Source organism: Sinocyclocheilus rhinocerous, unplaced genomic scaffold (assembly GCF_001515625.1).
Source record: "Sinocyclocheilus rhinocerous isolate Xijiao unplaced genomic scaffold, SAMN03320098_v1.1 scaffold11179, whole genome shotgun sequence".
NCBI classification, from domain to species: domain Eukaryota; kingdom Metazoa; phylum Chordata; class Actinopteri; order Cypriniformes; family Cyprinidae; genus Sinocyclocheilus; species Sinocyclocheilus rhinocerous.
In genome coordinates, this window is record NW_015626815.1 from 26245 (window position 1) to 48268 (window position 22024).

At 35.9% G+C, this 22024-nt stretch overlaps 1 protein-coding gene across 1 annotated transcript in view; it reads right to left on the minus strand.

Annotated features, from left to right (window-relative positions):
- LOC107716333 (dedicator of cytokinesis protein 7-like) overlaps positions 1 to 20047 on the minus strand; it is a 40229-nt gene extending 20182 nt beyond the window's left edge. Inside the window, exons 1-14 of the mRNA XM_016522731.1 lie at positions 20032 to 20047; positions 19819 to 19943; positions 16503 to 16678; positions 15319 to 15387; positions 14116 to 14239; positions 12742 to 12954; positions 12294 to 12379; positions 10752 to 10818; positions 10481 to 10630; positions 8558 to 8638; positions 8082 to 8238; positions 6306 to 6430; positions 6114 to 6207; positions 5869 to 6031 (exon numbers count right to left, since the gene is read on the minus strand). Of these exons, the coding sequence (XP_016378217.1) occupies positions 5869 to 6031; positions 6114 to 6207; positions 6306 to 6430; positions 8082 to 8238; positions 8558 to 8638; positions 10481 to 10630; positions 10752 to 10818; positions 12294 to 12379; positions 12742 to 12954; positions 14116 to 14239; positions 15319 to 15387; positions 16503 to 16678; positions 19819 to 19943; positions 20032 to 20047 (1646 nt within the window). The remainder of the gene's footprint in view (positions 1 to 5868; positions 6032 to 6113; positions 6208 to 6305; positions 6431 to 8081; positions 8239 to 8557; positions 8639 to 10480; positions 10631 to 10751; positions 10819 to 12293; positions 12380 to 12741; positions 12955 to 14115; positions 14240 to 15318; positions 15388 to 16502; positions 16679 to 19818; positions 19944 to 20031) is intronic.
- Positions 20048 to 22024: the final 1977 nt, after the last annotated feature.

A 22024-nucleotide genomic window follows, 5' to 3' on the forward strand; every position in this document is an offset into this window, starting at 1 on the left:
TCAATGTCAAAATGACTGAGATGGCCAATCAAATCAAAGTAGGCGGGGTTTACTGTTCACAGACGCAGTGCGCGAAGCGTCAGTTTAACGTTAAAGAGAGCGAGGTAAGATGAAGCTGCAAATCATTTAATATTAGTCAACTTTAACTATACGTTTTACGATAGAAATGTTAAATGACCGACAGCTATATCCACTGATGCAAACTACTCAAAAACATTTTTTCTCAAATATGGCATATTGAGAGAGAGAGAGAGAGAGGTGTAAATTGTCTGCGTCTCTCTACAAACAATGAAGCTGAGTTTAGTTACTTAAAAAAACAGCGATTTTACCCTTTCGTTACTGAGAAATATAATGTAGCGATTCAGTATCGATTAATAAAAGCCGCGTGGCAGCACTGACAACAGTTTATGAGCTTCTGAATGTTACTTTTTGCACAGCGCGATCTCAGATCTCTGTGTGCGAGTGGTGCTAGGCTCTGTCCTAGGCCCTCTGCTATTTTCAATATAACGTTACATGTTGCCCCTTGGTAGTAATATTATTAGAAAATACGGGATTAGTTTCCATTGTTATGCTGATGATACTCAACTATGTATTTCAACAAGACCAGATGAAACTTCTAAATTATCTAAGCTAACTGAGTGTGTTAAAAATGTAAAAGACTGAATGACCAATAATTTTCTCCTATTAAATTAGGATAAGACCGAGATATTACTTATTGGACCAAAAAACAGTACACAGAATCTAGTAGATTACTACTATATAACTACTTGTGTAAACTGAGAAGTTTACAACTACTAATATATAAACAAGTAAACATTAATTCCTAATGTTTACAAAAACTAATATACACGGTTCAGTTTCAACTCCTAATGTAAACTGTCAAGTTTACAACTATTTGTGTAAACGGAAAAGTTTACAACAACTGATATAATGGTTAAGCCTCAATTCCTAAAATAAGCTAAAGTCTACAACTACTTATGTAAACAGTCTAGATAGAAACAGAGAGAGAGGATCAATGCTTAAATTTGCCACAAGTCTTGAATTATATTCATTTGCGGGCTTTTCTCAACAAATATTATATACGAGTTTAATTCCACTAATTAATCAGCATATCATGTCATTAATTCTATTAACATTTTTGACGAAACAAGAGGAACACTGTGACACATATCTACTATTTCATTGGCATGTTTGAGGAACAGTGATATAAAATAGACATGAAAGGCACTGCAAATTATTTGACTTTACCCCAAATCAAACACTGAACATGTGGAAGCAGCGTGAACATACAGGACTCCTGTAGGATCTCCCAGATCTCCTGTGATGCTAAATATGATCGTTGCATAATGCAGCACCCGCTTACAATCTCTTATTTATATACTTTTAAAATAGCACAGTCTCCATTTGATACTGTGACAGAAGGTGCCCTGAGTACCCAACAACTGATATAATGGTTAAGCCTCAATTCCTAAAATAAGCTAAAGTCTACAACTACTTATGTAAACAGTCTAGATAGAAACAGAGAGAGAGGATCAATGCTTAAATTTGCCACAAGTCTTGAATTATATTAATTTGCGGGCTTTTCTCAACAAATATTATATACACGAGTTTAATTCCACTAATTAATCAGCATATGTCATTAATTCTATTAACATTTTTGACGAAACAAGAGGAACACTGTGACACATATCTACTATTTCATTGGCATGTTTGAGGAACAGTGATATAAAATAGACATGAAAGGCACTGCAAATTATTTGACTTTACCCCAAATCAAACACTGAACATGTGGAAGCAGCGTGAACATACAGGACTCCTGTAGGATCTCCCAGATCTCCTGTGATGCTAAATATGATCGTTGCATAATGCAGCACCCGCTTACAATCTCTTATTTATATACTTTTAAAATAGCACAGTCTCCATTTGATACTGTGACAGAAGGTGCCCTGAGTACCTTTGGGGTTAAAGGAGAAGAGTGCATTGGCAGACAGACTGCTAAGCACGTCCCTGGTTCAATACCACTAAACATCTGCCTGACCAACATAAGTCAAGGTCTCTCTCTCTCACACACAGCTGTAAGCATAGCTCTGATAGGCTCATGTCTCAGCTGATTTCCCAATGTCCAACATACACCGTCACTGCTTATAAAAGCAGCAGCATGCTGCAAAGCGTGCACATTAAAACAGCCTGTTCCCTCGCACCTGCGGCAGCCACGGTTTGTTTTTTAAGAAGAGGACAGGATGCAGGCGGCTTTATGTGTGCTGTTTACGGCTCTGTGTGTGAACAGGGTCTCCTCATCTTCGCTGAAGTCTGTCCAAGCCGGGGAAAAGCTGGCCTCCACAGATGACATGAACATCCTGATGTACGGCTTGCTGCAGTTCACCGAATCCCTGCACCACATGTACCAGGGCACAGAGGCCAGGCTGGCCCGTGTCATGAAAGCCATCAGCCGAACTGAGAGTGAGGTGAAGAGACTGGGGCACGACACGGAGGAGGCTGCTAAAAACGAGCGACAGATTAAAGAGAAATTCCAGCTCCTTCAGGTAAAGCCTATATGTTACTTGACCAATGACTTACATTGTGACAGACTGAACTACTGGCCAGGCTGATCAATAGGTCATACTGAAATTACCGTCCAAAGTAACAGAAATGGTAGTTCACCTTGGCATCAGTTCTAAAATGTACCAACAACATTATAATTAATAAGCATAGGGGAGGGGGTAAGTTGGGCCACTTTTCACTTAAGTTATCTTTTAGGCAAATATAGACAAAATGTCCAAACTATAATTATACTCTCTATAATTATATATATCAATTATATATTGAGTGTCTCTAACAGAAATGAGAGTTCTACAAAACAAGTGGTCTAGTGACAACTTTCCCCACATTGAGATCTATCTATCTTATATATATATATATATATATATATATATAGAAAAAAAAATAGTAATGCACAATCCCTTTCCAAGGACCTTATTTTGGCAGATTATTTAAATATTTTATTTGTTTCAAGAATATTTTAATGTTGCAAATATCATTATGTAAAAACAAAAATGTTATTTGCAACATTTTGTAAAAATATTTGTAATAGTATCTCCCCACATTGAGATCTATCTATCTTATATATATATATATATATATATATATATGAGAAAAGAAAAAAAAATAGTAATGCACAATCCCTTTCCAAGGACCTTATTTTGGCAGATTATTTAAATATTTTATTTGTTTCAAGAATATTTTAATGTTGCAAATATCATTATGTAAAAACAAAAATGTTATTTGCAACATTTTGTAAAAATATTTGTAATAGTATCTATTTTTTATTTATTGTGTTTATTTTTATCCCCAAAAATTGAAAAATAATAATAATAGTAATAATTTATTAGTGTCATCAGAATCAGGCCTTGATTCATAGCAAAGATGCCATTGAACAAATATGTAACACTATTTAAAATAATGTTTTTATGTTGTTTGTATATTAATCAATGTGGAGATTCAATGTGAAAATATATTTATATATTTAATATATAATGTATATATTACAGTATATTTACTCAACACCCTCTCTCTCTCTCTCTCTCATATATATATATATATATATATATATGTGTGTGTGTGTGTGTATGTATGTATATACACACACACAGAGAGACACAGAACTTAGTAAATATTGTATAAAACAAAGGTTTAATTAACTTCATTAATACAGTGTAGATTTTTTTCAGTCTTATTTTATTTCTCATCTCATTATATTCATTTACTAATATAATTATGCTGTAATTCTCAGTTAAGTGTACTGGGATCTGTGGGTCCATGAGGAGTTGGATCAGTGTGCTCAACAGCTGGTCTGTTTGCAGGCTCAGATGAAAGCGCTGGAGATTCAGGTCCATGAGAACAGAGATACAGTCACCAGGGTGGAGCTGGAAGAGGCGCAGCTAAAGAAAAAACTAACCAGCCTGGAGGAAAACCTAAACAGCTCTGTCCCAGACAAGATCAAGGTAGTGAAGATGCAGAACTGTCTTTCAATGAACACACTACAGTTTATCTGAAAATAACCAATAACGTCCTTCTGACAGGGCACACCACTTAAAAACATCTCTAACCTGAAGGACCTGATGAAGTGGACACAAGAACAGAAACTGAAATTGGAGAATCAAAACCAGCAACTGGCTGATTTACAGAAACAGGTAAGCCTGAGTGCAGACTTGCTAGTAAACATGCGATCGCCCGTAAAATCATCGTTTCATGTCAGTACTTGCTTCTCATTTCAGAATATGGTGTAACCACAAAAAAAAAACACACATGAGGAGGAAGCGCAATCAACTCTCATCAACACTCCATTCACGGCACTGCAAACGGATCTCATGTGCTACATGTGATAAATATGAAACGTCCACTTTGCCAGTAATTTTATATGCACATTGGGCCTCATTCATGAAGCCTTAACGATAGTGAATTTTTGTGAAACATTTGAAACTGTGAAATGCTGCATGAAATTCGTGTTACAAATATTTAGCTACTTTTTTGTAGTGAATAATGTTTATAATAGCACAAAACATAATTATCATAATATATATGTAACTTATAACTTAATACTTTCTAACTTATAACTGAATGAAAATAAAAGTTATGCGTCTTCTCTTTCTGTTTTGAAACAATATAATACGGCACAAAATAAAATTATTTACTTTCTACGTAAATGTTTCTGGTCTTTTTATGTACGATAAATCAGTACACGCATAGTTTTAAATAAATACTCACATAGTTTATATTTTCATAATCATTCAAAAAAACTTCTCCACAGATGAATCAATGCAGACATAACCATGGCTGAATGGGTGGGCAAATATGAAACTACCCAATAATTTTGGCTAAATGAAAGAAATAATCACCCACAAATGAAAAAATAAAAATGTCATGATGTACTCACCATTTATTCCATCTAACACATAAGAATAGATATATTCCATACAAGGAAACCGGATGGAGATTTAACACTTCAAAAGTTTGCAGTCAGTTAGTATTTTTGAAAGACGTCCCCTATGCTCACTAAGGTTGCATTTATTTGATCAGAAATACAGTAATATTGTGAAATATTATTGTGATTTAAAATAAATGCTTTCTATTGTAATATATTTTAAAATGTCATTTGTTCCTGTGGTTGCAAAGCTGAATTTTCAGCATCATTACTCCAGTCTTCAGTGTCACATGATCCTTCAGAAATCATTCTAATATGATGATTAGGTGCTCAAGAAAAATACATGTTGAAAAAGTTATTCATGTTGAAAACACCAGTGCTGCTTAAATATTTTTGCGGAAATGAAGTGATACATTATTTCAGGATTGTATGATTAACAGAAAGTTCAAAATAACAGCATTAATTTGAAATAGATTTTTTTGTAACATAAAGCGTCTTTACTACTGCTTTTGATCAATTTAATGCATCCTAGCTGTATAAAAGTACAAATTTATTTTTAAGCTTACTGACCCCAAACTTTTAAACGGTAGTGTACGTAAACATTTTTATAGAAGTATGATGACTGATTTGGGATTTGTGAATTTGTGTAGAGGGAAAGATAATAAATTGGATAACGGCTTAAATTTTAGTCTGTTCCCGCTATCATATCATATCAGCTATCATATGAATTCAGGCGACACAGATTGTAGTTTTATGACACTCCATGATACCTATATGTGACCCTGGACCACAAAACCAGTCATAAGGATCAATTTTTTGAAATGGAGATTTACCCATACAATGTATTGTTGGCTATTGCTACAATTATACCCGTGCTACTTATGACTGCTTTTGTGCTCCAGGGTCACATATTAGCTGCTCTTTGATAGGAATGTGTGTGTACTGACCTGTAGGTAGTGTGTGGGGTGTAGACGTAGCGAGCGGGAAACTCCAGCACTTCTTTGGTGGGGCGCACACGTGGGTCAGGGTAAGGCTTCACATGAAGCAGCTCTGGAGACAGACAGTAGTGTGGGGCCTCTGGAGCCGGGGAGATGTCTATCTTCAGCTGAGCTAGACAGAAAGAGACCGACAGAGTATGAGAAAAGGCTTAAATAATAGAACTGCTGAGGTCAAAATAAGTGCGGACAGGTACCAGTCACAGGTCTGAGTCGACGCAGGACAGACGACGGCCTCCTCATGTCTGCCAGGAACTTATACAAGTCTTCATCACTCAATCTGTCCCCTTCCTGCAGCAGTACACAAACACTCAGCATTCATTCAGTGGGTAAATAATACATTGTGGTAATACACTACTGTCAGAAATGTGCATGAATAGAGAACTGACCTGTTTGAAGAAATTGGTGACAGTGAGAGTCGCTGGACGGAAGTTAGCAAAGTTGCACATGTCCTCTCCTACACTCATCCTCTCAAATCCTTTCTTCTTTCTCTCATTCCACGTCCCCTTACGCTCTGTAAGGAATGACAAAATGTTGTTTGCTATATAATAGTGTCACGCAACTAGGTCTCGGTGACATAGAATATGTATATTCAATATTACTTTGTTAGCCATATAAAATTAACCAACTCTGTGAATATAGGATCCAATGGATCCTCTGCAGTGAATGGGTGCCGTCAGAATGAGAGTCCAAACAGCTGATAAAAACATCACAATAATCCACAAGTAATCCACATGACTCCAGTCCACCAATTAACATCCTGAAAAGTGAAAAGCTGCATGTTTTGCAATAAACAAATCAAACATTAAGGCATTTTTAACTTCAAACTGTCGCTTCCGTTTTCACTTATATATAGTATATTTTTCTTCTGATTCTGACTAAATGTAATCATGTGGATTACTTGTGATGTTTTTATCAGCTGTTTGGACTCTCATTCTGACGGCACCCATTCGCTGCAGAGGATCCATTGCTGAGCTGTGAAGCAAGCAAAGTAGTGCTAAATTTCTCCAACCCTGTTCAGATGAAAAAACAAACGTATCTACATCTTGGATGGCCTGATGGTGAGTATATTTTCAGCAATTTTGGGGGGAATTATTGGATCTATAATTTATAATTTGGTGTTTTGTTATATTTTTAAACAACAGCTTTCAAATTATGTTAATTTTATCAGGAAATTCAAACAATAAACTGTTGTTTTGATGCTCTTTAATGTAGTGTGTGCCAGAATAGCTGCTCAAACACATGTAGGACAGACTGCTCTCTTCCTCATATCCTGCATTTTTACTGAAAGTTACAGCATGTAAAATACATGAGGGTTTGTTTAAAGATAAGGGTAAACTTACTGAAAAGTATCATCTATGCAATGGTCCAATCTGTGTTTAAATCACAGATGTCTTCAACAAAACAGCTTGTACAGAACTTGTTACCTAACATTACATTTACCTCAGTAAATTTATCCAGTGTCCATAGCTCATAGCAAGAAAAATGCATATATTTTTCAATATATGCACTATATATTTTTATATATATGAACTTAAACTGTTAGTGATGTTGTAATTATTTAAAGTACGTTTGAATACATTTTATATCAAATCATATCAAATAATTTATAAAAATTGTTTAGAATCTTTTAAACCCATTTTCTCAAAAACTAATTTTTATGACAGCTACTAAATTTTAGAAATGGTTCAGTGTAGAAAGTTTACGCTTTCCCTTTTTCTTTGCTGAAAAAAACTCAGAGTCTCCGCTATTTTCACTACTATGTTCTATTTTATTTACCTACTATGTTTTATTCACATAGTTTTTCTTGAGATTTTCTTAGATTTTATTATGTGTGTGAACACGTCTTTAATTTGTTGTTGGCTCTGTTTATTGTTGCACTGTGGCTCAAGAAACTAAGAAAAAACTTTTCACTACTTTACATCACATGTACATAAAAAATAAAGTACCTTGAGGATGTATTTCTGGATCAGAATGTCTTAAAATAATGTAGCACATTTACTGAATATTGGAAAAAGGCTACAAAATATAGAAATGTACAGTTGTAAATATATTGGCTCTTATATGTGTTACTTTCAGGGACATCTTCAAGATGACTGGTTATAAGAAAGCAATAAAAAAATAAACTCTCAGCTGAGTTCAAATGTGTTGACTCTGGTAAATACCCGTGTCTGAGTCTGAATCGGAGCGGTCCAGGCCTCCAACACTGCTGACGATGTTCAGCAGATGAATCGCAGTCCAGGCAAAGGGCATGCGGAAACGACCCAGCCTAGTGCACATCTGCTCAGCCTGAGCCCTCAGCTTCTCCAGCTTTTCCTTATGCTGTACGTACACATAAAGGTAAAAACCACTGAATCATTTCAGAATATCCACCTGGGTTGTTACACAAACCCTGTGTAAAGGTGATGGGTGAGCAGCCTTTATCGTGCAATTTCAAACTGCCGAAAAAAGCAACTTGGCAACAGAATTGTACAGTGACAGACACAGGTTCCAGCATCTACTGGACCTTGCTCATATTGAAGATTAACAAATATTGCAGCAGTCCAGAGCAAGTTGAGAAATCCAGAGGATACCATAATCATGCCAGATGTGTCTGATGAAATACTCATGCAAAAACCCTCATGTAAATGTTCACTCGCACCTTAGTGGAGTCGGATTCCTTCATGACCATGTACGGCTCACAGCATTCGCCGATGTCTCCCTGCTGAAGGACTTTCTCCAGCTGAAACACAAATACAGCAGAGCTTAACAACAAGGATGTCTGGGGCTAGATGTAGATTTATCATTTTTGAGAAGTCTCTTATTCTCACCAAGACTGCATTTATTTGATTTGGTATTTCTATTTGAATATATTTTAAAATGTAGTTTATTAATGTGATGCTAAGCTGAATTTTCAGCATCATTAGTCTTCAGGGTCACGTGATCCTTCAGAAATCATTCTAATATGCTGATTTGCTGCTTTTTTTTAATCAATGTTAAAAACAGTTTTGGCTGCTTAATATTTTTTGTGGAAACTGATACGCCACTATTCAAAATTTTGGGATACATTAGATTAAAAAAATAAAAATAAATAAATATTCAACTCACAATTATAGATAAAAACAATCTGACTAAACTAATAATACACAAACAATTGTACTTTTCACATTTTATTAAATATACTTTTGAGTAATCATTCTAAGTACAGGATGGAGAAAGTATGCAAAACCTTTAATTTTGTAACTTTAGATCATCCTTTAGCAGCAAAAACTCTACTAAATGCTTTCTGTAGCTGCTTATAAGACTTTTGACCAATTTTGGACCATCCCTGCCGACAAATCGGTTTAATTTTAATCAGTATTTATGGGCTGTCTTTATAGCACAACCCTTCTTTAGGTTATGCAACAGCATCTGAATTGGCTTGCAGTCTTGACTTTTTAAGTCATTAATATTGCTTGTGTGGTTTGACTCCTCTCTAAAACTTTAAGTCATGAATGACTCCTGTAAAATGTCTTGATAAGCTTTAAAATTCATTGTAGAAAACAGTTGTGCCGCTTGTTATTTTTCAGGAAGCTGTGAAACATTTTTACAGGATTCTTTATTGAATTGAAAGTTCAAAAGAACAGCATTTATTTAAAAACAGAAATCTTTTTTAATATTATAAATGTGTCTACTGTTACTTTTGATCAGTTTTCAGTGTCTTTGCTGAATAGCAGAATTTATTTATCATAAAGAAAATCGTACTCATCACCAACTTTTGAAAGGTAGCGTATACTGGAATAGAAATACAGAAAATTTAGATTCTATAAAATATACACATTTTTGTGGTAAGGCCACTGAAAAAAATGTTGGCACAGCAAGAAAATACTACAAAAAAAACCTCATTGTTATGAGCTACAGTTACTCTTGTCCTGCTCTGACCTTCTGTTCCCTCTAAAGCAGTGGTTCTCAAACTGGGGTACGTGAGATGACGGAGGGGGGTACGCGAACAAAATTCTGAGTTTTGGCATTCATTTAATTCTACCCCAAACTTAAAAGTAACATTAAAACCGAACGTATTTCTGACAAGCAAAATGCCGCTTCTAATGCAAAAACAGGAAAATGGGAGTGCCGTAAGTAAACGGTCAAATACATTGATATCCAATCAGCTTACCTCATCTTTTGCAGTCAAAACTGACTGCATCCACACAAGCAACGTGCATGTGATAGGATGCCCGCTGAATATGCTGCTTTAGCAAATCGCGCTGCTGTTCAATGTATCTTTAAAGTAGATCTTCACTTAATAGCATGAAGAGCAAATATTGACACGGACTGAGATCGATTTAAACTCTCTTCGATACAGACACACTGTGCGTGTTATTGTTTTCATGTTTAAGATGCGTGCAAGAATGCAAATTTCCCTGAATATCCAAACGATGGCAAATGTGCCATTAATTTTTACAACAGTTCAACAAAAAAAGGTAATTAAGTGAATATTTTACATTTTAAATGTAGTCTACATTTTAAACATAATATTGTCATGTTTGTTCTATTTTGCAACGAAATAATAAAGGACATGTGGCACTGCACCCCCTGCTGGTCATACCTTAATGACTAGGAAGATGTCCGGAGACGGGTATGTGATGGAGAAGATCGTGGATCGCGCCAGTGTGGAAATGGCTACGTGTGGACTGTGGGGTCGCAGCAAGCTCTTCATCTGATCCGAGTTCAGGTCAAAGTGAAAATCCTCTGAAATCTGAGCGTGGATGTGAAAGAGAAATGGCATATCAATGATCGTGATCTCATTTACAGGAACCTGCTTTGAACTTTTCAGTAACTATCCCAAGCATTTCAAGGTTAAGAACACACAGTCATACCTTTTTCTTTTCTCTGACATCATACAGAGCCAGTGATCCAAATATTGGCTCGATTTCGATCTCAAATCTAGAAGAACAACCACAGCAGGTCAGATCATACTGCAGCTGGCTTAACTGTTGAGGGTGGATGTGTAACCAGAAGGTGCGTTACATCTCAATCAATCAATACAGTCACCAACTGAAGAATAAAGGGCCGTTCACACTGACAGCGATTTACAGTGACAAGGAAGTTCTTTTTGACAGAATACTTCAGTCAGGCCGAGGAAATAAATCAAATTAACCCATCCAACACTAGCTACGTTTCAATCCACCAATATTTACGCGCATTTTGGGATGTTTCATTAAAAAAATTTTTAAAAAGCAGTGCACAAGTTCTAAAAATGCGCACAAAAAACTTACGCCTTTAAGTCGGATTCATTTCTTATCCGGTAGGAAAACATGCGCATAAATTACGATGGAAACAGTTTTACCGAATCGCATCAATGTGACTTCGCAATGGGACAACATAAAACCTAGGGCTGTGACAATAAATCGATGCAGAATCAATTCTGAGATCTTCCGAATGCATCGTGATTCTCTCAGGAATCGATTCTGAGTTTAGATTTTAACAGCAGATGGCGCTCTACTCTAGTTTTTATCCGCACTTAAATGCTCATGAAGAAGAGCGCTTGTCGAGAGTCTGTAATTTCACCTCGGCTCAGAATGCTTGTATGACGCCAGATTAATGTAAACACAGCCCACTGTGACCATCCTTGTAATTCGCTTCAACCTTTTTGAATTTTATGAATGATTATTTTAGGTTCAAGTGTGTGTAAGGATTTGGAAACAAGCAGAGTACGGCTGTTTCTAAAGCATGCAGCGCCATCTGCTGTTCAAAACTAAGCTCAGAATCGACTCAAGAAAGAATCGCGATGCATTCGGAAAATCTCAGAATCGATGCGGAATCATTTCTCGATTCGCGATGCATCGATTTATTTTCCCAGCCCTAATAAAACAGGACCAACCAACGGACCGATCTCATTGCACAGCATCTGAACTGCTAGTTTTGTCATTCTAAAATGCTTGAGCAAAGTCTCTTCAAAGTGCTTCATTTTGAAAATAAGATAACATGACCGTGTTTCGTCTGCGCGCTCTGAAGGTCGTAATTTAATGTATACCAAAATTATTATATACAGTGCCTTTTCCTACTGCAGAAAATGTCATTTTTCTTTGTGATATTTAGCGCAAGTTAATCAGGAAGTGACGATTTTGTTCTCTTCAACTCGCTGGATGGAAACGGTGCTTTATTCGCAAACGTTTTATGCGTCATTCCAATTTTGCGCACATTTAATTCGTAGCTTTGAAAGTAAACAGCTTCTGACTGAATCATAAAAAGTATTTTCTCAGTATTTTTTTTTATGTGTGTACATTTATAGTTTTACTTTTATTCATTCTGCAAACACTCATTTTTTATTTCCGCCTGTAATAGTTTTCGTAATATGACAACCACTCAGAGACCAACTGAATGACTGCATGATTGAATGGGGAGGTTGAGAGCCTTACCTGAGCGACAAACACTTGACCATGATCCTCTGGCCGCTGTGCTCTTTGGGCACCTCTGGAATGGTGCACCTCTCGACGGCCTCATCCTGTCAAACACAAAGAACCATCATCATGACTACGACTCAGTCAGCAGCACCATGGCAACGTTTGCTCAGTCATCAGAAACAATGTGTACACAGACATAAAGCGAGAGGATGAGCAGCGACGATGCGGAGGAGCAAGAGACGGAGGAAAGACAAAGATGTTGTTTGACAAGATCAAACAAAATCGCAGATGGATCATCAGAGACGTCTCTGCTTTTGAACTTCAGCGTTTGACAGCTCTCCTACATAAAAGTGTTGAGTGTTACTCATCGTCTCCTACACACAAGACTCTACTTTCCTTTTCTACTTTCTTTCGCATATAGTCCTGAACTTTCTGTCTCACACTGTGTGTAATGATTTCAGACCTCATCCGGCGCAGGGTAAAGTCCCAGCAGATCAGCGTGGCGGCACTGCTGGCGGTTTTCGGCGTTGCGACAGTCCATGTCCTCCGCAGCCGTGCGCTCCAGCACAGAAGGCAGCAGCGCATCAGGAGTGGAGTTTTTCAGGTCAAATATACTGGAGGCCCAGCTCCCCCGCGGCGTGTCATCCAGCGACACCGAGTGCCTCTTTGAGTCATCCTGCCCCAGACAAAACTCTGCATTAGGAGAACCCTTCTGAAAGTTATAATGACATGTTTATAATGACCATAACAATAACCAACCAATTATCCAACTAATTCCTTACTTTCAAGGGATAGTTCATCCAAAAATGAACAATTTACTCACCATCAAGTTGTTTGAAACCTGTATTAGTTTCTTTCTTAGTGGAATACAAAAGAAGATATTCTGAAGAATGTTGGTAACCAAACAGCTGCAGGTAGCCATTGACTTCCAGTATGAAAAAAAAATAAATAAAAAACTAAGTAAAGACCTACCAACAATTGAAGAAAAGCTTCTTTTGTGTTCAATAGGAGAAAGAAATTCATACAGGTTTGGAACAACATGAGAATGAGAACATGAGAATTTTTGGTTTAACTAGCCCTTTAATCTATTTACATTCAAAACAATAAAATAAAATATTGTATTTACAACCATTCATCATTTCACAAAAACCATAATCACTATAATACAGGTATTTTCCTATAGGTATTATAACATCCGTTAATTTTAATAATAAATCAATTAATAAAACAAATTAGTTTGAGATACTTTGCTCATGTGATCATTTATCCAGGCAATTTCAAGTTTATGTGAATTTAATTAAATAATAAATGCAATTAAAATAAATAATAAAAGAAAAGAAATTAGTTTGAGACTTTTTGCTCACTTGAGGACTTTTTTATTATTATTTATTGCCTTTTTGTCACTTTGTAAATGTAAACTTTGATTTTAAATAGACTAAAACATAACAATTACAAAGTCATTTATTATTGTACAAAGCCCAAAATTGTCATTTAATTAAATAACTAAAAATAAAAAAATAAGATAGTTTGAGACTTTTTGCTTACTTGAGGGTTTTATTTATTATTATTATTTTGTAATGATCTCTTATCTATTTATATGCATCAATTTATTTTCATTTACTTAAACAAAACCAAATAGCTTGAGAGACTTTTTTCAGTTGAGATTTTTATTAATTTTAGGCTATGACAGTCACAGCTATGACAGTAAATGACTGGAAGAACAGGGAATGTGATTGGAAAATATCACAAGCCTGTGCTACCCAAATGAGCACCGTGACTCAATGTATCACCGTTAGGCCACATCTCCAAGCACTAGTGTGATTCTATGTACTTTTACCTGCTCATCCTGCCGATCAATGGCGGCCTCATCCAGCTCAAAGGTTTGTTTGACGAGTCCTTTCTGTTTCTCCCGCTGCCGCTCAGAGTTATGAGGCGTCTGTGTTGTGCTGTATCGCTGATACCTGAGAGACCACAAAGCAGCATGTTTCTTTCCACTTTCTAAACAACTTGTCCTCCAGTAAGCATTCATGCCGTACACAACCAGTCAAAGCAGAAACACACACAGACACACTCAAATGATGTTTATTAGGAACGTGAAACCTTCTGGTTTAAAGGCTTTTAAGCAAAACCTCTTTTATTATTTAAATTAGTTTTGTAGACAACAAACTGTTCCTATGTGTTAAATTCTTTACAAAACTCAATTTTGTAGATGGACTGATGAAGGAAAAAAAAAAAAAGTCAACAAGCAAGCACCCAGCATACACTACTGTTCAAATGTTTGGGTCAATAAGATTTTTTTTTTTTTTTTTAAGAAAATAGTATTTCTATTGAGCAAGGATGAATAAAATGTATCAAAAGTGACAGCAACAATATTTTATAATGTTACAAAATATTTAATTTCAAATGCATGCTCTTCTAAACTTTGTATAATCAAAGATTATGAAAAAGTATAATGTGCTAATATTAAGCAGTAGAACGGTTTTCAACACTGCTGATAATAAGAACAATTATTAATACTTCAGCACCAATAATAATTGATAACATTAAGCACTACATGTTAAAATGATTTCTGAAGGGTCATGTGACACTGAAGACTGGAGTAATGATCTTGAAAATTCAGCTTTGCATCACAGGAATAAATTACTACATTTAAAATATATTTCAATAGAAATTAGGTATTTTAGAATACAATAATATTTCACAATATTGCTGTTTTTATTGTATTTTTGACTAAATATATACAGTCTTAAGCATAACAGACTCGTTTAAAAAAAAAAAAAATCTTACTGACTCCAAACATGGAAAACTTTTTCAAAACTGTTTTGAAGTAAGTTTCAGTAAGTTTACTGAGAGAAAGTGTGCTGAGCTGGAAGAGCAGCTAAGATGTTTTGATTTCATGAACATTTTTGGTCACTAAATAATTGCCATATTTCCATTTGTGTTCCACAGTTCTGATGATTTTACTGTCCAGATTTTCAACTGGTACTGTCTATGTATTATTATTTTTAGTCAAAGCTCATGTAGAAGGAAGAATACTCACTTCCTCTGGATGATGAGCCAGTTGTCGGTGTAGACCCCCAGGGCATCCCTCACTCTGGGGTCCAGTGAGCTATCAACAGTGAATACAAAGAGATAACGTCAACCCCCCACATACCCTCAGTGCACTGACAGGCAGCACAGCACGGTTTAAGCAAGATGATGAGATTAGCTGATTAGCAGCGAGGGTGTGAGGAAGGGCAAGGTTCATTACAGTGTAGACATGTGCCGGTATTCGGTAATGCGATATATCACGGTAATTAATATGCACGATATTGTTATCGTGGGTACTTCAAAATACAGAGAAAAATTATTTATAATAAATTATTCAGAATTTTGAATGCACTTTAAGAATATTTTCCCTATCAACTGGTCACAATGCACAACACAGCTGTATGCTGCGTCAAAGACGCGTGCGCACCGATATAAACAAGCACAGATGAGAAGCACATGGCGGAGCGCGTGAGAGACGCTCTGGGTGAAAGCACATTCACGCTGACACCAGATCGCGCTGAACAGCAGAAATGCAGCTGTTACCCCGGAAACAAAACAGCTTTCTGTTTCGGAAAGTGTTTAAATGATTTAAATGGCCATTCAGATTTTTGTATGCAATGGTGTTGATCACAGCGCCAAATACGTAAATATTTAGACTTAATAGGCTATTTATTTTCAAACATGCCCTAGATATTGTTTGAAAGTGTTTTGATTCTTTATTGTTCGGTCAAACTTTACATTAGGGCTTCATTAGTTAACAACACTAACTGAAAAACCTTTAGTGCTTTTCTATAGTATTAAGCCTCAAATGTCAACTGTACATTGGATTGGTTTCTTCTTTAAATAAAAAAAAAAATAAAAATATGAATGGTATTATAATGTTATACTCACACTAAAAATAAAACAATGGAAAAACCCTTAAGATAACATGTAGAAAGAAAAAAAAACACATCTTACATAAGTGGACTTTGGACAATTAATTGCCGCTTTGAACGATTACGTAATTGTGGCATCTGTAATTGTAATTGCGATTAGAAATCCTAATTTCTAATCCAGCCCTAATTTCAATATCGTGATAATACCGTATACCGTGATAAAAGCATTAGCAATTAATCGCAACAAGAACATTTGATACCGGCATATCCCTATTACAGTGTGGCGTGTGTGTGTTTGTGTGTGCGATGAGCGACTCACTCCTCCTCCGGGACGGGCGGCTCTATCGTGGCGCACTCTCTCTCCTGCAGCAGCAGCTCCAGGTCATCGCTGGGGAACTCCAGCAGCTGTCGGAGGGGTCCGGGCTCCGCTCCTGGCGGATGGCTGCTAACGTACTCCTCATAGTCCACCGGCTCCACCACCTCCGTCAGAGGCACCTAGAAGAGTACATCCGTCACCTCAGGACCCAGACTCACATTGAAAGTTAAGGCAAAATTATTGAATACCTGTGGGTCTAAGAAATTAAACTAACTTTTACTAGTGTAATATACCATCTATACCATTCACTTCATCATCTGAAGATTTGTTTACTTTAATATTTTGATCAAATTCACTCACGTTTCTTTCAGGATTCTCTGATGAATAGAAAGTTCAGAAGAATGGCATTAATTTGACAAATATATCTTTTGTAACATTATAAAAGTCTGTACTGTCACTTTTGATCAATTTAATGCAATCTTGCTTAATAAAACCTTTTTTTTTATATTACTGACCCCCTTTGTTTGGACAGGTACATTTTTATTATAATTTATTTATGTTATGTTTACTCACAGTAAATATTTGGTATCGAAAAATGAATTAAATTTGTTTAATAATTAAATAATTCATTTTTTCAGACTATTTTCAACCTTCTTCACTCTAACAATAAATAAAATGACAGATTTGTTTTATTTTATATTTAAGCATTCATCAGCTTAGTTTCAACAAATGCTCTTTTTTTTTTCACTGAGGCCAGATGTTTTGAGTTTAGGCAAGGCAAGGCAAGGCAAGTTTATTTGTATAGCACATTTCATACACAATGGTAATTCAAAGTGCTTTACATAAAAGAAAAGAAAAAAAAATAATCACAAGTTTAAGTTACAGTATGTTTTCATAGTACAATTAACTCTTTTTAAAATTTGATTCTGTGTAACATGATCCACATAAATAGTTTTAGGCCAGTTATCTACATGCTGTTTGTAACATGTAGTGTAGCTAACAGTTTTTCCAATATGGATGCTTGACTGTAGTTTAACGACTCTACAAAATGAGACACTTGTAGCTTATTAAGTTACACTTTCACAGTTACCAACACTCAGTGTTGGGAAGTACCTAGTTACATGTAACAGAATTATGTAATTTAATTACAAAATAAATGTAACTGTAATTAGTGTATTAGTGTAATGTGTAATAAAATTACAGCTACTTATGAAAATGTTAATGATTACAAAAGAGGTTACATCTGAATTTTTCCTCACACATACAGATTTGACTGCTTTCTTTCCCAAATTGCATCGACTGCTCTTGTTTCAGGAGTTTAGGACACAGAATCAGACACATGCTTATTTAATAACGGTTTTATTTACTATTTGGGTTTATGTACATGGCTTTTTTTTAAGATTAACAGTTTTTCCCAAAGCATTGTTAGATGCCAGAGTTTCATGTCTGTCACAGTTATGAAAAGTTTTGATTTCAAAAACAGCACCATAGCTATTAAACTATATATTATGATTTTAAATCTGTATTTAACCGCAGAATGACCTCAAAGTAAACAGCTGCTGAAGTCTGATTTTGTGGTAGCTGTGCTTTAAAATGAAATTATTATAATCTTAATTCAAGTGAATTAGGACTTTGAAAGTCTGACAGTAATCAGTGCTGAATCCTGTAAAGTTAACCATGCCTGCTTTAAATGTTTGAAAATGATTAACATTTGAAAACATTTGTTAAAAATGTAGAAAACTAATCAAAAAGTAATTAAATGTGATCAGTTACATTACTTTAATGAAGTAATTGATTACATTACTGTTACATTTTAAATACGGTAACTTGTAATCTGAAACCTATTACATTTCCAAAGTAACCTTCCCAAAACTGGCAACACTGCATACACAAAAAGGGCACAGGGAAAACTTCAAAATAACCTTGTGTTAGGGGAAAAGAAAGGGAAGTGATTGTGGCTTGTGGTCATTTCCTCTTCCCCTTTTCACTCCTATGTATAATCACATATTATATACAGAGGTCCCAAAAGTGATTTGGACACTTTGGTCACATTTAAAAATATTGTGTCATTGAATTAGAAACAAAACATCCAACCAACTGGCATTTGCAAACACACTGCGAAAAAGTCCTTTTCTCAGAACTAACTTTTAAGAGCCATTTTTGACTCACTGACTTTTGATCAACTGGTGATTTTCAGTGGCTGTGTGAAGTCATTTCTACTCGAGTTCACACAGGTGTCCAAACAGGTATAACCACAGGTGGAGAGAATCACATTAACTATAAACATGATCCACTTTGACAACAAGAAAGTGTGCAAATAGTTTTGTTTTCATTTTGAACAGTATATCTATTGTTTTTTTCATTTGAAACCTAAAGAAATGTGAATGTTTTGCTTTAAAGGTATACTTGCGCTGTGCTTTTTTTCTTTAAATAGATGCCACTTGGATATATTACAGTTTAAACATTTGAGATCAGCAAGTATTTTTTTATTTTTTTTTACTTTTTAGAAGGAGGTCTCTAATACTTGCCAAAGCTTGTTTATTTGATCCCAATTACAGTAAAATCATTAATAATGCAAAATATTATTACAATTTAAAATAGCTGGTTTTCTATTTGAATATATTTTAAAATGTAATTTATTTCTGTGGTTGCAAAGCTGAATTTTCAGCATCATTACTCCAGTCTTCAGTGTCACATGATCCTTCAGAAATCATTCTAATATGCTGATTTAGTGCTCAAGAAACATTTATTATAATATTATCAATGTTGAAAGCGGTTGTGCTACTTAATCTTTTGGGGAAAAAACATGACACATTTTTTTCATGATTGTCTGATAAATAGAAAGTTCAATAGAACAATGCTTTTTGGATATAGAATTATTTTGTAATATTATAAATGTCTAAAAATCTAAAAAATTAAAAAAAGAAACATACTGACCCCAAACATTTGAATATAGTATATATTATGCAAACACATTTTTAAGTATATCTAGATTCATTTTGGGACCACTTTATATCCATTAATTAAATCTTTTTTGTTTCTTAATGTGAAACCTCACCAGTGCAAATGCATGTAGTACTGTAAATATTTATATATTAATTTTAGTCCTGATAAATTTCAGAAGAACAAGAGTATCGAATATAATATAGTATAGTACCAGATTAAACTCTGTATGAAAGTCTTTTTTTTTTTTGTTAAAGCAAGTATTTTGCAAAGCATTAAATTACGCCCTCATTCTTACTCAAGACCTGGCAGGAGCCCACAAGACTGTGTGCAGACAAGCAGAAATGTACATGAACAAACACAAGTACACACTAACCGGTTGATGAGCTCCAGCACGTTTTTTGGACAGCTGCGGAGAGCCATATTCCCGGGAAACCTGCTTTCTGACCTCAGACGCTACTGTCCTGTGAGAGACACAGAAAGGGACATTTATTATATTTACTTGATTTCATACAATCACATCAGGAGCTCATATGCAATGTCCAAATATCACAAAGATGATCAAGATCACAACGAATCAGACACAGACAGCGTGACGGGTTCATATCAGATATAGTGGCCAGAGCCAGCCGCTGCTTAGATGGCGACGGCCAAACTCAGAATGTTTGAAGAGATGCTGAGCAGCTGGCAGAAAGCAGGCAGGACGCCACAGCTCTGCCAATTTGGGAACTAAAAGCAAATGAGAGGCTTTAATGCTCAACAAAGCCCAATAACCCAGTAACCCCTCATCCACTCAGAGATAGCCTGCAGCTGCTCCCTAACAAACTCAAACGGTCTCGCTTTCACAGACAAAGATACACACACACACAGCTGCAGATGCTCCAGTTCCCTTCGAAACACACACGCCCCATCATTACTGCTGCTTGCTAAGGCAAGTATCCCTATTACTACAGCTCAAACTTTAGAGTTGGGGATCTGAGGCAAATTTTAGCATGTATCTGATATTGTATGTACTGTATGAGTGTAGCAGTATATTTAAAAAATGAAATATTGATATGTTACAGTACACACAATCCAGCAGCAGCCACCATAGCAGTTGGCCGTATACATTTAATCCCGACCTACTACATTTGTCATGTTGTCATTGTCATGAGACCTACCAGCATTAGTTGTGTCACTTTACTCTATTCATAAATTCTCTCTCATGGCCTCATGGGATAGTAAGGTGTCCATCAGATGCACACTTCAGTGGAAATAGATCATCCATCATCATACTTTACTATTTTATGAATACTGTGAATTCAGACATACTACTCTTTTTCGTTACCGGTTTTTGCATACTAGCATTGAAGTACATGTATACAAATAGTGGGTCTGTAATGTATGCAGGAAGATTGTAGCTTTTGTACAGTTATAGTTTAACTCCCACTCCACCTCCCTATACTCATATTTTAAGTGCAATTCATTGGCCAAAAAAGAGAAAACACAAAATAAACAAAGTTAAAGATGAATTTGACTGATTTAGACGGACAAATACGACTGCTGCACTCACGTCTTACACAAGAGATGTATAGAAAGCCATGCAATGTTAAAACAGTTTAAATGTTTAGAAAACACGTCACAAATTTGTGGAGGTTTATTCCTTTTCACTGCGTCTCATATGTTTTTAAATGCAATCTGTGTGAACCGCCGATAACTGATATATCCTGCATCCCAACACATCCACCCAGAACACCCAAACAAGTGCATAGCAATGCGCACTTGTTAACATCTTAGCAACAACACGCCAAAACCTGGCAGCCAATATCAACACCCTAGCAATGTGGAGATGAGTGAGTCTTGGGCAAATACTTCCACATTTTTTAACCCTAACCACTGCTTCAGTTCTTGATCTCCAAGCACAAATCCAGACTTTGCTCTGCTAACAAAACTTTGCCGACTACAGCATCAGGCCCTCCTGTCATTCAAGCAGCCCCGATGTGGTCCAAAGAGCAGATGTGGCCCCCTCCCAGGGGTCAAGCCACTGCACTGATTAACCATATCCTGAGATTATAAAGCTGTGACTGTGAAGGGAAAAAATCATTCGAAAAACTCCAAGCTTGACAGGCCAGCGGGGTCAAGCTGAAACAATAATAATACGCTGATTGGTTTACAGTGTGCAGCAAAGAATATAAGGGTTAGTTCACCCAAAAATGAAAATTAGCTTGTGTTTTACTCACCCCAGAGGCATCCTAGGTGTATATGACTTTCTTCTTCTATTGCTCTGTTTTAAAAAGGGTTAAAAAAAATTTTCAATAATTATCGATACCGAACGATATGAAACATTAGGCTATATCGTTGATACATTTTTTAGCTATATCGCCCAGCCCTAATTAAAAATCTCTAATATCCGCCGATAACTGATATATCCTGCATCCCAACACATCCACCCAGAACACCCAAACAAGTGCATAGCAATGCGCACTTGTTAACATCTTAGCAACAACACGCCAAAACCTGGCAGCCAATATCAACACCCGCACATAGAAATATGTAACCTTTTAAAGGCAGAGTAAGCGATTTCTGGTAGCCAATGTTGATAT